The following is a 14,568-nucleotide window of genomic DNA, read 5'->3' on the forward strand; positions in this document are numbered from 1 at the left end:
ATTTGATATAAGATTGCAACTGAAAAAAAAATCTTTTTTTTTCTGTTCCTTGAGTTCAATCATTTCAAACGTTTTAACAACGTACCAACTGTCTGTTGGCTATGTTCAGTTGGGTCTTATGTGCACTTCAGATGGTGGAGAAATTTGATGAGAAAAGTGAGAAGCTGGTTCGGATACAGGACTCAGCCAGACTGTTTGAGGTGACTGTGCCGGAGTTCAAGCAACTGAAGATGTGTGTGCCACACGAAGCCAGACTGCTGAAGAGTGTGTGGGACCACGTGGAACTCATGCGCTTCCTCATTGATGAGTGGACCGCCTCCAAATGGATGGGTGTGTAAATTATATTTGAGAGAAGAGGAAATAAGAAGTCCTCCCTGTATTATGCTGTTTGTTTTGTTTTGGCACATAAAATTATGATATGAAAACAGATGCCTGCCTGAAAACAGGCTAGTTCTCAGCATTTGACGATCTCTCAATTAAAATAATTCTTTTTTTTTTCTACACTTGCTTAAACAGTGACCCCCTTGGAGACCCAACAGGAAGTTATGGGCATCTTTCTTTGTTATGGCAAATAAAATTGTGATATAAAACTGTTTTGAGCATATTTGGAAGTTAATCACAATCGTCAGTTTATTACCAATTACCTAAGTCAGCGTATCAAACAGTTTAACAGTTCACAACAGTTTTTAAGTGTCAATGAGCATAATGAACACAATTACATATGTAGTTAGTGATTTTATTAAATTTTCTGGAAAATATTTTCAGGCTGCTTTTTTGCAGTTTATTTTTTTGATTTTTCAAGTTCATTTCAAGTTCTTTTACTTATAAGTCAAATGTGGAAATAACGAAAGTGGAAATAGCGCAAAAAAACGTGCATGATTTTAAGCTTCGAAAGGGGGTGTAGCTAGATTCCCAGAGGAATCAAAAAGTTGCCTTTTTCTCCAGTTTCCTTAGCTAAGCGGATGACCCGTTGCTGTACATAGGCTTCGATAAGTTGCCATCGCGTAGGCATTTCTCAGAAAGAATCCAAAACATAGTTATCAAAAATATTGATGCATTCAACTCATTGAAGCTCAAAATCAACCCCGACCAGAAGGAAATTCTTTTTGACAAGGTCAAAGGGTAATATTCTGAAGCTCTTGGAACCCCCGCCGTTAATGGGAGGTGAATTTAGTACTTTTGCTCAATGCATAAATATTGACTCAAATTTACTAATTTATCACAAATTACCATCAATATGTACCGTCTAATAAGAACAACTGTACAAAACGAAATTGTAGCTAAGCCTCGAAAGCCAACTGCTTCTGGTGAAAAGTTCGAATTTGAACCACGTTGATTATTCCAAGATATTTTGAACGGCATTGCTAGATCCAACGTAGCTAATTGAAAGCGTGTTAAAAATGCATCGTGTCAATTCATCTGCAATCTACTAGTTTTAATGAATGTGATCCATGTCTCGCCATGTTTAAGCTTCGTTTACGTAATATTTAACATATATAAGCATAGACCTAACTCCTCATATTTTTGAATTTATCTTCTAATTTTTGGCTATTACTACTAAAAATATTTTGCATAATTGATCCCTTCGTTTTAAGTTAGCATTTATCAGAGTCAAGCATTTCAGACCAACAGCAGATTTTTACCCATGTCTTTTTAGATAGCTTCACGTTGAACAGCATCCTAGTGCAACTGGCATAGTTTTTATCATTTATGCAGTATATTGAGGCTACAAAACTCTCTTTATTGGCCATCAAGTCTCAAAATGCTGCAGAGGTTACCAGCTTTGGAATGCAAGTTTGGAATTTTTGAACTTTAAGTCATCTTTTCGACAGGATAGAGAGAGAGAGAGAGAGAGAGAGAGAGAGAGAGAGAGCAGAGAATTTCGAATTTAACTGTATATAATTAATTCATCTTTTTGCGATATTCAGAAAGTTAAAGCGATTTTAGTTGAAAATTGGGAAAAACGTTTTTTTTTGAAAAAAAAAGTCGAAGAGGGTTAAGCTTCCCAAAAATCTACATTCATTTAATGACCTTAAGTATCTATCATTTTTTATTACGTCGTGTTGTGTATGTGCAAGATCTGTTTCTCGAGGCAGCTTTGCTGCGGTGGGCAAGCTAGCTTATCTAACTTTGCATCCTTCGAGAATACTTATGAATTTTGCACTGGTGGCCAGTTTTAGGACGGACAATTTAAACTTGCTAGTTTGCCTTTAGTTTTTAAAATACCCTAGTTTCAGAGTTAAAAAAATTCTAAACAGAAAGGCAGGAAGAATAGACACAAAACTTTTATGCTATTCAAACGAAGATGTGTTTTTTTAACGGAGCAGATGCCGTACCGCTAAATCATCCAATTCTCAGGGTCGAATAGGTGATCAAACTGTGTTGTTGGTTCCTCATTTGTATATGTTTTTTTTTGCAGAATTCTGTTAATATTGCGTGCCCCTGTACCATTATTGTTCCGATTTAACGGAATATTTATGCTTGTTGTGTTAATTTTTTTTTCAGTCCATTTTCGGCGATCGAAATAATAGTTATTGACTAAAAAGTTTTACTCCTCATTGAAGATACTGACTCCCTAAAATCAAATATAAATTTCTGGAAGTTTGAAAACTACCAATTTAGCCTTGCTCTGGACCAATTTATGCGAGTTTTGAATATTTTATAATGCTGAAAGCGTAACCCGAAATATTTATGCGTGGCGACTAATATTTTCACACTTGATCTTTGATATTGTTCAAAATTTTTAGTTTTTCAATATTTTCTTTTCCAAAAAACTATTGGATATGGATTAAGGGGCAGTCGGGCATTCAGGGCTTTGCCGTGATATACGAGCAGTCTTGTTGGCATCATGCAAGTGCTCAGAAGGTAGTTTTTATTACTAAGCACTCCGCATTATAAAAGTACGGTGTGAAGTTTTCATTCAATTAGTCATTTACGTCTAAAAGCTATTGAGACTGATCTTTAAGAGAAATAAAACGTGTCTCATTTAATGGTAAGTCTTATAGTTTGAGACGTATAGGGAACTCAAATTACCAATTAGCTTAACCTAATCCAATTTAAACTGAATTTGATTTCGGTTTGATTCGTCACGCTTTTATCAATAGTGCTTACGTTTTCAGTAGCATAGATAATCTCTTCAAAGAGCGAATAAAATAGTCCAAGACCTAGAACAAATTGGTTGTTTTCAAACTGTAGCAACTTTCACAAAAGTGATTTTTGATCTACGGTTCCTTTTTTTACCTTCTGATATTTTATATAGTAAAGGTATTGAGTAACACTTCTCTGCTGCCGTTAACCAGTTTTTTCGACAGCGATTATTGAAGTTTGGAAGGGACAACACCGGATTGGTTTCAAACTCAGCTTCAGAATGATTGAAGACTAAACAAGTCGATTAGGAAGACTATTGGAATCATGGGCGTGTGTCTTATATTAGAGATAAAAATTGATATACTAGGTTTCTAGCTTGATTAGTTTGACGTACGAACAACAAATTAACATTTGGGTAGCTCTACTACCTGAAACTAAGAAAGTTTTTTCTGCTTAAAGTACTAGCTTTGATAACCGGGAAATTTTTGCTAGATTCAGAATGGATTCTGTTAACTTTTTGTAAATTATGATGAAGCTAATCTGGGCTCAAAATGACATTTAGGCATGTTTTACCCATCGATGAACGAGCCAAATGTAAATGTGTCATTTATATTGACAAAGTTTTAGTTGTGTTTTCTTGCGTATTTTTGATTTAATTTTCTGAAATACATACAAAGCCAATGAGCTATAGTCGGCCAAGAAACTTCAAATGTTTTCGAGGTCATGTCAGTGAAAACCACATGTGATAAACTCTACTTTTGTTCATACTTCTTGAATGAAATTGTGTTTGTAAGGGAAATAGATATAATATATGAATTCACATAAAGTTTGGAAATTATATCAATTAAGTGCTCAATGATTAATTAAGGAGAAATTTGTTGCTATTTGTTTACTTTAGATTTTTTAAATAATGGATCAGCCCTAATTTTTATTAACTCTATGTGGACGTGGGAGGTCTTTTGTCTAACCTTTAGTTCTGTCGCAAAAGTTTCCAAATGGTTCCTTTTTTGGCACTTTTTAATGACAGCTTGACTGCGTGATGAACGCTAAAAGTTTGTAATAGTTTTGTGGGTGTGCGCGCCGAAAAATAAACATTTTTCTTTTCTCAAAATCTTGCAGAATTGCTTAAAAATTGCCTTTACACCAGATGATCGACTACAATGTAGAAAGTTGTGACGTTTGTAGTCGTTTTGGGGCTGCGACAGCTCGAAAAATTCTAAATGGCTGGCCTAAAGATCGACCTCAGAAGTTTTTCAAAAGACCGCTCAGAAAACATTGAGCGATCTTTTGATAAGTATGCGCACGCCACTTAGTGTGTTCATAAGTATAAGACTGTTTTCGACGGGTGCCGGCCATCAAGACGACAATAATTCAAGCCGATTAAAAAATTGCAGACTTCAAGCTGACAATTTTCTCAATTAGTCATAAAATTTGAGTAATTTGAAGACTGTTTTGAGCAAACAATTACTCAATTTAATGATCTTTCTTTATCAATTTTGTCTTTTAAGCCTGTAATTAATACTGTTTAAGCCTGTAATTGATATTTATGAAGTTAAATGTTGTTGACGTTTTCATGTTTATTATCCTTGCAATAAGCAAGGGTATTGCAATCGGGTACTAGACTTTTTTCCATGTTTGATTTTTTGCTTTTTTCAAACAGTTTCAGTTCATGTTACTTTGACAGAGTCAACCTTTGTTGCGTAATTTCAAGGGTAAAATTTATCTGTTTGGGATTATGTGTCTCACTTTGGATTTTCATTTATGCATTTCAAAATCCGGTTGTTGTAATTAACGGATGCCATTCTTTAATGTTGCCTTGTCAGGAATAACGCTTACTATGGATATGGATTAAACTTGCGTAAATTTTTCGAAACTAAATCTTTACAGATGGAAATATAGTGTTTTGAGGTGCTTTTAAAGTTTAAATTTTGGCGTGAAGTTCTTTCGGCTTGTAGTCCTGTCGGGCTTCTGTCATAGACTTGTTTTGGACTTCCGAACATATGGCTCAGAATAATCCTTTTCCTTCAATGCATGAATATTTATAGGCTTTTGCTGAATACTGAGATTGAGTAAATTTTTTTAAATGTAGAAATTGATCTGAACGAGGTGGGACTGAAGGCGAGGGAGTTTGCGACTACTCTGAGGGGCATGGACAAGCAGGTGAAGGAGTGGGATGTGTACAAGGGCATTGATGATGCAGTGAAGAACCTGCTCAAGTCTCTTGGGTCAGTGACCGAGCTGAGGTCTCCCTCCATCAGGGACAGACACTGGAACGAACTGATGCGTACGTTTAGATCCTGATATTAGAGCGAGTTTTTGAATTAAGAAAAAAAAACAGGTTGGTTTGAGTAATTGAATAGATTAAGTCACTTAGTAGGGGTGAGATACGCCCTCATTTAGCTGCGGGATCGAATCGAATCGCACGTGCACTAATATTAACATAAGTTGAGTTCTTGACTATTTCGAAAAACGCTAAATATAGGTAACTAATAACGGTTTTCTATCCTTTTCAGAGGCAACGGGTGTTCGAATAATCATGAGTGAAGAAACACGACTGAACGAACTATTGGCTCTCAATTTGCACAAGTTTGAGGATGAAGTAAAAACAATAGTTGACAAAGCAGACAAGGAGGAACAGATGGGAAAGGCCATCACGGAGTACCACAAGTTCTGGGACACTTCAGACTTCAACTTCGAGTCCGCTCCCAATCGCGAGGACGTCCAGATCCTGAAGACAGACCCGATACTGATGGAGACTCTTGAGGACAACCAGGTGCAACTACAGAACATGATGCAATCGCGGTTCGTCGCCCACTTCAAAGGACAGGTATCGCTTTGGCTGGGAAAATTGACGACTGCGGACTCAGTCATTCAAATGTGGTTCGACGTACAACGACAGTGGTCCAATTTGGAGAACATTTTCCTTGGATCGGAAGATTTGAGGAAGCGGTTAAAAGAAGATTCAGAAAGGTAACAATCTCAGTGTTATTGAAGACAGGCGGCGCTAAGATTGCATTTTGCTTTTTCTTTTTCAATGTAAGCTAGATGCCTTACCAGGACGTCAGTTTTGCAAGTTTCGTCAAACTGTAATTTCCCCTAAAAGAGATTTTTTTTCATGCTGGCAGTTTTGTGCTTCCTGGAAAACAGTAATACCCATTTAAAACGCAATCGTGTTGGAACTTCGAAAGAATATATATAGTTTTTCGAAAGAATATATATATATTTTTTCGAAATAGTTTGCTTCTAAATTTTTTTGAAGTAAATCACTGAAGTGAAATGATCATCTTATACCTAGGAACATCAACAGGCCAAATGCGTTCAAAAGATCGCCATAAACTGAAACAGGAAGAAATGAAAGCAAACGAACACTCTCAAAACTTAACTTAAACGGACACATTTTTTAAAGCTACGTGGAAAAGAGTTAAATGTTTTATCTGGTTACTAGGGACAGCTGTGACATGTTACGGTGCCTCTGAATGCTGTGTAATCAAATAAGTGAACTATTTTGAATATTCCAAATGTTCAAGGTTTGACAAGATAGACAAAGAGTTCAAGGAACTGATGATGGAAGCGGCAGAAGAACCCAATGTGATCAACTGTACGAATCAGCGTGGAAGATACGAACAGCTAGAAGCACTTCTGGAGGGTCTCTCCAAATGCCAAAAGGCACTGTCCAACTATCTGGAGACGAAGAGACTGGCCTTTCCCAGGTTCTACTTTGTGGCGCCTGCTGATTTGTTGGATATTTTGTCAAACAGCAACAACCCTAAAAAGGTAAGTCATATTGTTCAGTTTCGATAGCCATCGGCGAAGTGTGAATTTATCTCGGAAATTTTTTTGTCTATTTCATGAAAATATCATTTTAAATTAAGAACTAAGCTATATGGTGAATATTAATTGAATTTATTAGCTGGTGAAGTAAAAAAAATAGCTGTATTAAATAGCTTTTTGTACTACACGTTTTGCTCGTCTCGGTTTTACCAGAAGCGTTTCTCTGTACAGGTTTGCAAGCACTTGAGTAAACTGTTCGACAGTCTGGCCAAACTCGAGTTCCGAGAAGACTCAAAGAAGGCCTTCAAGATGGTTTCCAAAGACTCAGAGGAAATGATCATGGATGAGGTGTGTTTGACATTGGGTTTCATCAGTTATAGCTATAGAACATTAGATAAAATAACAATTTTTTTTATTTTACATTTTAACAAGTTGTTAGGTGCCAATGAACGAAGTTATGTCGCGTTGATTTTTTTCATTTTTTTAAATCATTTTTATGTGCGGTTTGACTTTTGATTTCTTGTTGTTCAATTCAAAAATATTTTCTAAAAGAAGAGTTTGTTAGGATCTTTAAATACAAATGCGTAAAAAGCGCAAATGAAGTCTTAGTTTCGAAAGTGGATTTTCTTTTCCAGCCGAGTTAAAAATTACCTTTTCCTAATGTCCACTTGGTTACTGTTTGATGATATCCAGTGCTATCCGACTGGCCCTATTTTGGCCCTGAGACAAAATACACTAATTAATAGTCGATGAACGTTGTTCAGACTGTTATATAGGTCGCGATGATTTTTTTGTTTTGTTTTTTTTTCCAGGAAAAGTTCTAAAATGCTCAAGTAACAACAGAATGCTCTGATAACAATGCTCTTTCTTTTAAATGAACATATGAATGCCATTATTTATATATGTTCTTTTTGAGTTCAATTCAAGTTCATTTTCTAGAAGGTAGGCAAAATGCACTCCAGTTATGAAAGTGTAAAAGTCTTGAAAAACTTGTTCGACTTCAAGTCTCGGAAGTGGAATTTATTTTCAGATCCCAGCGGAATAAAAATTTTACCTATTGATCCAGCTTTCTCAATTTGAGTTAATTTTATCCAAAAATGTGTCAATCCTAAAGTGCTTTTGAAATTTCGAGCTCTTGAAATGTAAAGCCCTATATTTTTTACTTTAAGCTTAGGTTTGTTTCCTTGCATTCATTGACTCTTCCAACTGTCTGTTGGCTATGTTTTTGAAAATATAGGTCTTCCAAGAGTGTTCAAAGTCACTATTTCTGTCAATAAATTATTTATGGAAACATTGCTTAATATAGATATTCTAGGTTTGAGCAGAACTTCAATTTCGAAAGTTCTGGCAGTAAAAAAAGTTGGAAATTTTAACCCCCGTCAAAAGTTTCGTGCGAATGCCACTGCTATTTTGTATGTGATGTAGGAGTGTGACTGTGTGGGGGAGGTGGAAGACTGGCTGGGAGGGGTGGAGAGGAGGATGAAGGGCAGTGTGAAGTTGAGCACCAGTGAGGCTGTCAACATGTACGAGGAGAAGCAGAGAGACCTCTGGATATTCGACTTCCCAGCCCAGCCGGCACTCACAACCACCCAGATATACTGGACATCCGAGGTAAATTAAATATCATAAGTAATACACGACTAAAGGTCTTGAAACACACAACAGCGTAATCTGAAGCTTGCGTGTACTTTTATTACATGTGCAATAATCGTATATAAACGGAATCGAGCTTCTAACAAGATGATTTTTCAACCTGGATAAATTGAGTCCTCCTTGAAGGTGCTAGTGTTGTTTCTTTTTTGATCTAGAGTTTTTAAGGAATGCATGAAATCAGGATTTAACTTAGTGGTCACCGCAATTCAAAAAGGAATGGGATCATAAATTGGGTTGTGGAATGCTTCGCTTGGCAGTTAGTTTTTTCGCTTTTGCTGGTAGCAAAGATTTGAACTGTGATATTTAGGTGAACCAGGCCTTCAGTAAGCTAGAAGAAGGTTATGAGATGGCAATGAAAGAGTACAACAAGAAACAGATAGGCCAGCTGAAGGCACTCATTGACCTTCTCTTGGACAGCAAACTGCCACACGGAGACAGGGAGAAAATCATGACCATATGCACCATAGATGTCCATGCTAGGGACATAGTGGGAAAACTCATAGCATCCAAGGTCACTGCAAAATCAAATCACATTCAAAACACAAATATCATATTTTTGTCATTCTTAGTTAATACGAAACTCGTTGATCAAGTTTAACTACTAATGTAATTCGGATTTTTCATAATTTTTTGAAAATATTTTCGTACTCGGTTACATATTTGTTCCAAATCCCTTGCTACTTGATTTGCGTGTCTTTTCGACCCTGGTTATATAGTTTTTAATTTTAAATTGCCGAACAAGACAGGTATTTGGAACAAATGAGGACAGAGGCGGATTTAGTGGGGACGCCCCCCTCAGGGAGTCGACCCCCTGCCGACCCAAAGGTTCCCCAAAGGTGAAAGAGGAGCGCGCGCCAAAAATTGTCCCCAAAAAGTGCCTATAAACGCCTTTTTTGGCCTGTTTTTCAAAAATTTTCCGCAGGAAACTTGACCAAAACAGGGTGTTTTTAGTGCTCTGGGAGAGCTCGGAAAATGAATTTGGTGAACCTGAAAAAAAGGTCGACGAAATTTTCGAAAGTTTTTGAAAATCCGCCTTCCCCCTCGAGAAAATCTTAGATCCACCCCTGATATGATTTTGCAGTAATCATTGACTTTTCATTTCAATCGATTCATGCTTATTCGCATTTTTGTGTACATTTGTTTTTTTTTCCACACTTCATCGGTTTTTATTGATGATTTAGATCGAGAGTGCTCTTTCGTTCACATGGCTGTGTCAGCTGCGACATAGATTCGAATTCGACAACACGACCTGCTATGCCAACATATGTGACGCCCAATTTGAGTACTGGTACGAGTACCTGGGAAACACTCGCAGACTTGTCATCACACCACTTACAGACAGGTGTGCACTCATTATATTTGGCCATCCTTAGTGAGGAAGTACTTGGACCCTCTCAGTAAAAACAAGGCAGCAACTCTCATCCCAGAAAAAAGAATTTAAAAAACTCGTTTTGTTGCAACAACTCGTTTTTTTTTAAACTTACCCCATGAATATGTGATCTCAAAGTTGTCGTTAGGAGGTATAAATACTAAGACAAAAAATGCAACCGATGACGTTGACACTTCTTCAGATTACAGATCTGTTAATTCCGTAAATGGTGCGCTTTACACAACGTATTATCGCTAACAGTCAATTTTAGGTCTATTTATTGCCATCTTGATCCAATCGAATTCGCTTTTCATTGACCAAAATCAGTAGCCAAAAACTAATAAATTCTGTAAGTGCTGATTAAAATAAAAAAAAGTGCGAATCTACTGAAGTTAAAATTTTTTAGGTGCTATATAACCTTGACCCAGGCCCTCAACTTGATACTGGGAGGTGCACCTGCAGGACCCGCGGGAACTGGAAAGACCGAGACCACGAAGGATCTCGGCAAGGCACTGGGCATGATGGTCTATGTTTACAACTGCTCGGAACAGATGGACTACAAGTCCATAGGAAGCATTTTCAAAGGGTCTGTACTTCTGGTGAAACCTGTGTAAAGACACCTCAATAATGTTGATGCCGTTTTTGCTCATAACAATAGATTGATTGTGAAAAACCTGCCGTTGTGTTTATGACTAAATTAAAGACTGAGACTAATAGTTGAAGACGAATAATTTCGTTTCTTAAGTTTTACACGAATCGCACACCCGATATACCACTCATTTGGTCCATACCTTGATTTAATTAACGGCATCCAGTTTTGGTAACCAACCCAACGTTTTTTGAAAGGAGCCGGTGGCGCCTCAATCATCCCCTCTCCTCGGTAAAACCTTAAATCCGCGCTTGGGCTAAGTATTTGGTTGATTAATTGGGTAATGTCACACGGTCTCAAGTAAAAAATGAGTTTAGTTCGTTATTTTTAGAAAGTCGATTTCAAAAACATTAGGAAATGTTGATCTTCGAGATGCCGTAGTTTTTATCTGACAATATTCCGTTTCTGGATGTGCTAAAGAAAAATCTTCCAATACTCTTTTAGGTTGGCGTTGACTGGTGCTTGGGGCTGTTTTGACGAATTCAACCGAATTTCAGTGGAAGTGCTCTCTGTCGTTGCAACTCAGGTTGAACTTAATTCTCGCTTCTTTTTATTCCGGCAAGTTTATTGTTCTCATTTGAGAAACAATAAATTTAAAATAGTCTTGTCATAAATAACTAAAAAGAACGTCGCACCTGAAAATTTGTGCCTATTTAGGGTTATGATAGTACTTAATTTTCTTGCATAGTATTTTTTGATTTGTTAGTTTTTTTCTGGAAAAAGTTTTGATTTGATTTTTCGCGGTTTGACATTTGATTTTTTCCAAGTTCAGCTTATTTCCCTTAAAAGGAAGGCAAATTCTACTCCTCTATCGAAAGACAAAAGTGTAAAAGTCACTAAAAACGTCATCGTTTTTATTTGCAGATTTCCCAGTGGAATAATAAATTTTACCTGTTGATCCAGTTTTCTCAAATTGGGTTAATTTAGTCAATCATAAATTGTTTTTGAAATTCAGAGTCTTAAAGCTATTTTTCCTTGGAACTTCGAATTTTGAGGTTTTTTTTCAAAAAGAATAAGTCAGAATTTTTTTCTGTTTACTAGGGTTCATTGACTCTTTCCAACTGTCTATTGGCTATATTTTAAACTCAATGGCTCATAGTCTTAAAAAAACATTTTTTCTCGTCTACAATGAGTACATCAACTATTACCCAATTGTCCTCTGGCTGTTATTGGGTTTGACTCATTTTACGTTCAGGTTCGATCCATTCTAAATGCGATTAAAGACAAGAGGACGAAGTTCAACTACATGGGAGAAGAGATAGGCCTGAAGCCTACCATTGGAATGTTCATCACTATGAACCCTGGATATGCTGGAAGGGCTGAGTTGCCAGAGAATCTAAAGGCTCTGTTCAGACCGTGTGCTATGGTTGTGCCTGATTTTGCTCTTATCGCCGAAATAATGTTGGTGGCTGAGGCGTTTTCAGAGGCCAAGTTTCTGGCGCAGTTAGTCAATGAAATATATTAAAGTTGAATTTGCGATCATTTTTCTGGCTGTTATTCGGACCTTGAAGTATTTTCAACCATTATTGAACATAAATTTATCTTCATTTCGAGTACTAACTGACTTTGTGAAAAAGTCAAACCATGTCCTTTTAATAATTTGCTGATCGAATATGTATTTGGGCTTATTGTTTTAGGAAGTTCATACGTCTGTACGAATTATGCCGTGAGCTTCTGTCCAAACAAGACCACTACGACTGGGGTTTGAGGGCTATAAAGTCAGTTTTAGTGGTGGCGGGTGCTCTGAGGAGGGCCGACCCAGACCTGCCTGAGGAACAAGTGCTAATGAGGGCGCTGAGAGATTTCAACGTGCCCAAGATCACAACTGATGACTTGCAGATATTCTTAGGTCCGGCCTTAGTCAAGGATTCTTTGGTTGTCCACTTAAAAATCTTCTATCTGAGTTATCTGAATCTTGACTGTTCTGTTTCGTTGCTCTTTTCTATCGTTGATTGACTAGGATGCATTGTGGTCTCAAGAAATGTGATTTTCTATCCCATAAAAATTGTCTACCAACGACGTTCTTGCTGCGTTACTTTTGTGTCTTGATAGTCTGTAATGTTAAATATACGTGAAAACGGTTAATCCTCATCAGCATTATAAGAAAGAATACTCAGCTGAGGTTTTTGGATGCATAGGATTGATCGGAGATCTGTTCCCCTCGATCAATGTGCCTCGAAAGCGTAACAAAGAGTTCGAGGCCCTCATCAAACGTACTGCCTTGAAGTTGTCGCTGCAACCAGAAGACGCCTTCATCACTAAGTGTGTGCAGCTGCAGGAGCTGATCGATGTGAGACACTCGGTTTTTGTCCTTGGCAATGCAGGAACTGGAAAGTCACAGGTTCTTAGCATCTCTATCTCGAACCTAAATTGATATCTGCTGCGCGGTGATGTCCATTTAAATAAAAATTGAAATTTCAATTGAAATTGCTCAAAAAAATTGTAAAGATTGTTGGCATCAATTTAAAATTTGCCGAAACAATTTAAGCTTTTCTTTATCAATTTAAATTTTTCTGAAGTGTGTTTCTCAGCAGTTGTTTTTACCAATTTGGGCAATTTTAAAAAAGAAATGCAATTTTTGGGCAATTGGGCTTACAACCAATTTATCAGTTCTGACTTAAAAACTCAGATTGTTTGCTTTTTCCGTGGAAATGTGAAATTAATTGATGTAAGTGAATGTGTACTTTGGCGTCTGATCGATTCCCTCTCAATCACTTAATTAGTTTTTAAAATTAATTTGCTCGATTTAAATAAAATATTGAGTGGGCTCATAATTTTACATTTAAATAAATTAAAATTGAAGAGAAAAATTAAATTAATTTATTTTTTAAAGGACATCACTGCTGCTGCGTTTAATGAAGAGCCATCTAAACACGTAGTCGCTCTTATTTGAGTGCTGTTCAAGCAAGCAACGCTTTTGTTACAAGATCAGTTCACTATTTCTACCTAATGAGCAAATTGCACCTTGGTTTCTATTCGAGACCTCAAATAGCTTAAGCTAAATCCGTCATTCTTTGCTGCCTGATAATTGCTATCACAGTATATGTGAAACAGTTTAATCCAAAAAGCATTAGATTAAGCGTTAAGGCAAGTAACTCTGTTGGGATGTCCGAGGTTTAACTTCCCTGGTCTCCAAAGCTGTATACACTTTTTGTTCCGACCACGGATGTAAACTCTGTAGTTAAGTACTTCAGTTTTTTTAACGTCGGTGAGCGTAGCGAAGACCTTTACATTGGGTATTTTGATTCAAGAGTGATGAACGTAGTGAAGAACGTCACTTAAGAAATTTTGTAGACTGAAAGTTTTACTCATTAAGTTTTTCCTAGTAGAGTTATCGGACATATTTTTGCTTGTGTATGCGAAGTGCAACTTCGTCTCTGTGTTAAAGAAAGGCAAACTCCACTATCGAACAGCCAAACTGTAAAGGTCACGAAAAACATGATTGACTTCTTATTTCGAAAATGGAAGTTAATTATCAGATTTCCTAGCGAAATAAAAGTTGTACGTATTGATCCCTCAAATTGGGTGCTTCAACAATAAAATGTCCATCATAATTTCTTTTACAAATTCAAAGATTCTTAAAGACTTCTATTGTTTTCTTCGAAATTCAAAAGTTGAAGATTTTTGAAAAATTAAGTCAGCTTATTTTTCAGCGCGTTCATTACTCTTTTCCAACTGTCAATTGGCTGTTTTGTTGTCATATCCAAAAAAAAGTCTGAAAATTTGTGCACACTCAAATTCGATCTGTTAAAAAAAATTAGGCGTTTTCTCTAAATGGGCTATTTTTAAGAAAGAAGTGTCAATCAGAAGCAGTTCTCAAAATTCAAAGAGCTTCAGGTGTTCGATTCCGTAACAAAGCAGATTTCGTTTTTTCTTTTTCACTTATCGGTCCTTTTAGAGCTAGTTTTTGCAGTTTTCTCTCGTGTTTGCTTGCTTCGCGTCTGCGTAAACCTGAAAAAAATGTAATTTAAACCTTCAAATTATATCAGTTTGAAGCGCTATAAATTTCAATTCAATTGTATCAAGATTTTTTTCAATA

General features: G+C 36.7%; 1 protein-coding gene across 1 annotated transcript in view; it reads left to right on the plus strand.

Annotated features, from left to right (window-relative positions):
• Positions 1-14,568, plus strand: part of LOC134839682 (dynein beta chain, ciliary-like) — a 214,558-nt gene that overhangs the window by 33,858 nt on the left and 166,132 nt on the right. Inside the window, exons 25-37 of the mRNA XM_063855304.1 lie at positions 132-330; positions 5,177-5,371; positions 5,601-6,057; positions 6,615-6,861; positions 7,090-7,206; positions 8,284-8,469; positions 8,819-9,022; positions 9,693-9,853; positions 10,287-10,466; positions 10,974-11,055; positions 11,725-11,972; positions 12,167-12,378; positions 12,668-12,870. Of these exons, the coding sequence (XP_063711374.1) occupies positions 132-330; positions 5,177-5,371; positions 5,601-6,057; positions 6,615-6,861; positions 7,090-7,206; positions 8,284-8,469; positions 8,819-9,022; positions 9,693-9,853; positions 10,287-10,466; positions 10,974-11,055; positions 11,725-11,972; positions 12,167-12,378; positions 12,668-12,870 (2,691 nt within the window). The remainder of the gene's footprint in view (positions 1-131; positions 331-5,176; positions 5,372-5,600; positions 6,058-6,614; positions 6,862-7,089; positions 7,207-8,283; positions 8,470-8,818; positions 9,023-9,692; positions 9,854-10,286; positions 10,467-10,973; positions 11,056-11,724; positions 11,973-12,166; positions 12,379-12,667; positions 12,871-14,568) is intronic.

The sequence above is a fragment of the Symsagittifera roscoffensis genome, chromosome 2 (assembly GCF_963678635.1).
Source record: "Symsagittifera roscoffensis chromosome 2, txSymRosc1.1, whole genome shotgun sequence".
In the NCBI taxonomy this organism is placed as follows: Eukaryota; Metazoa; Xenacoelomorpha; order Acoela; family Convolutidae; genus Symsagittifera; species Symsagittifera roscoffensis.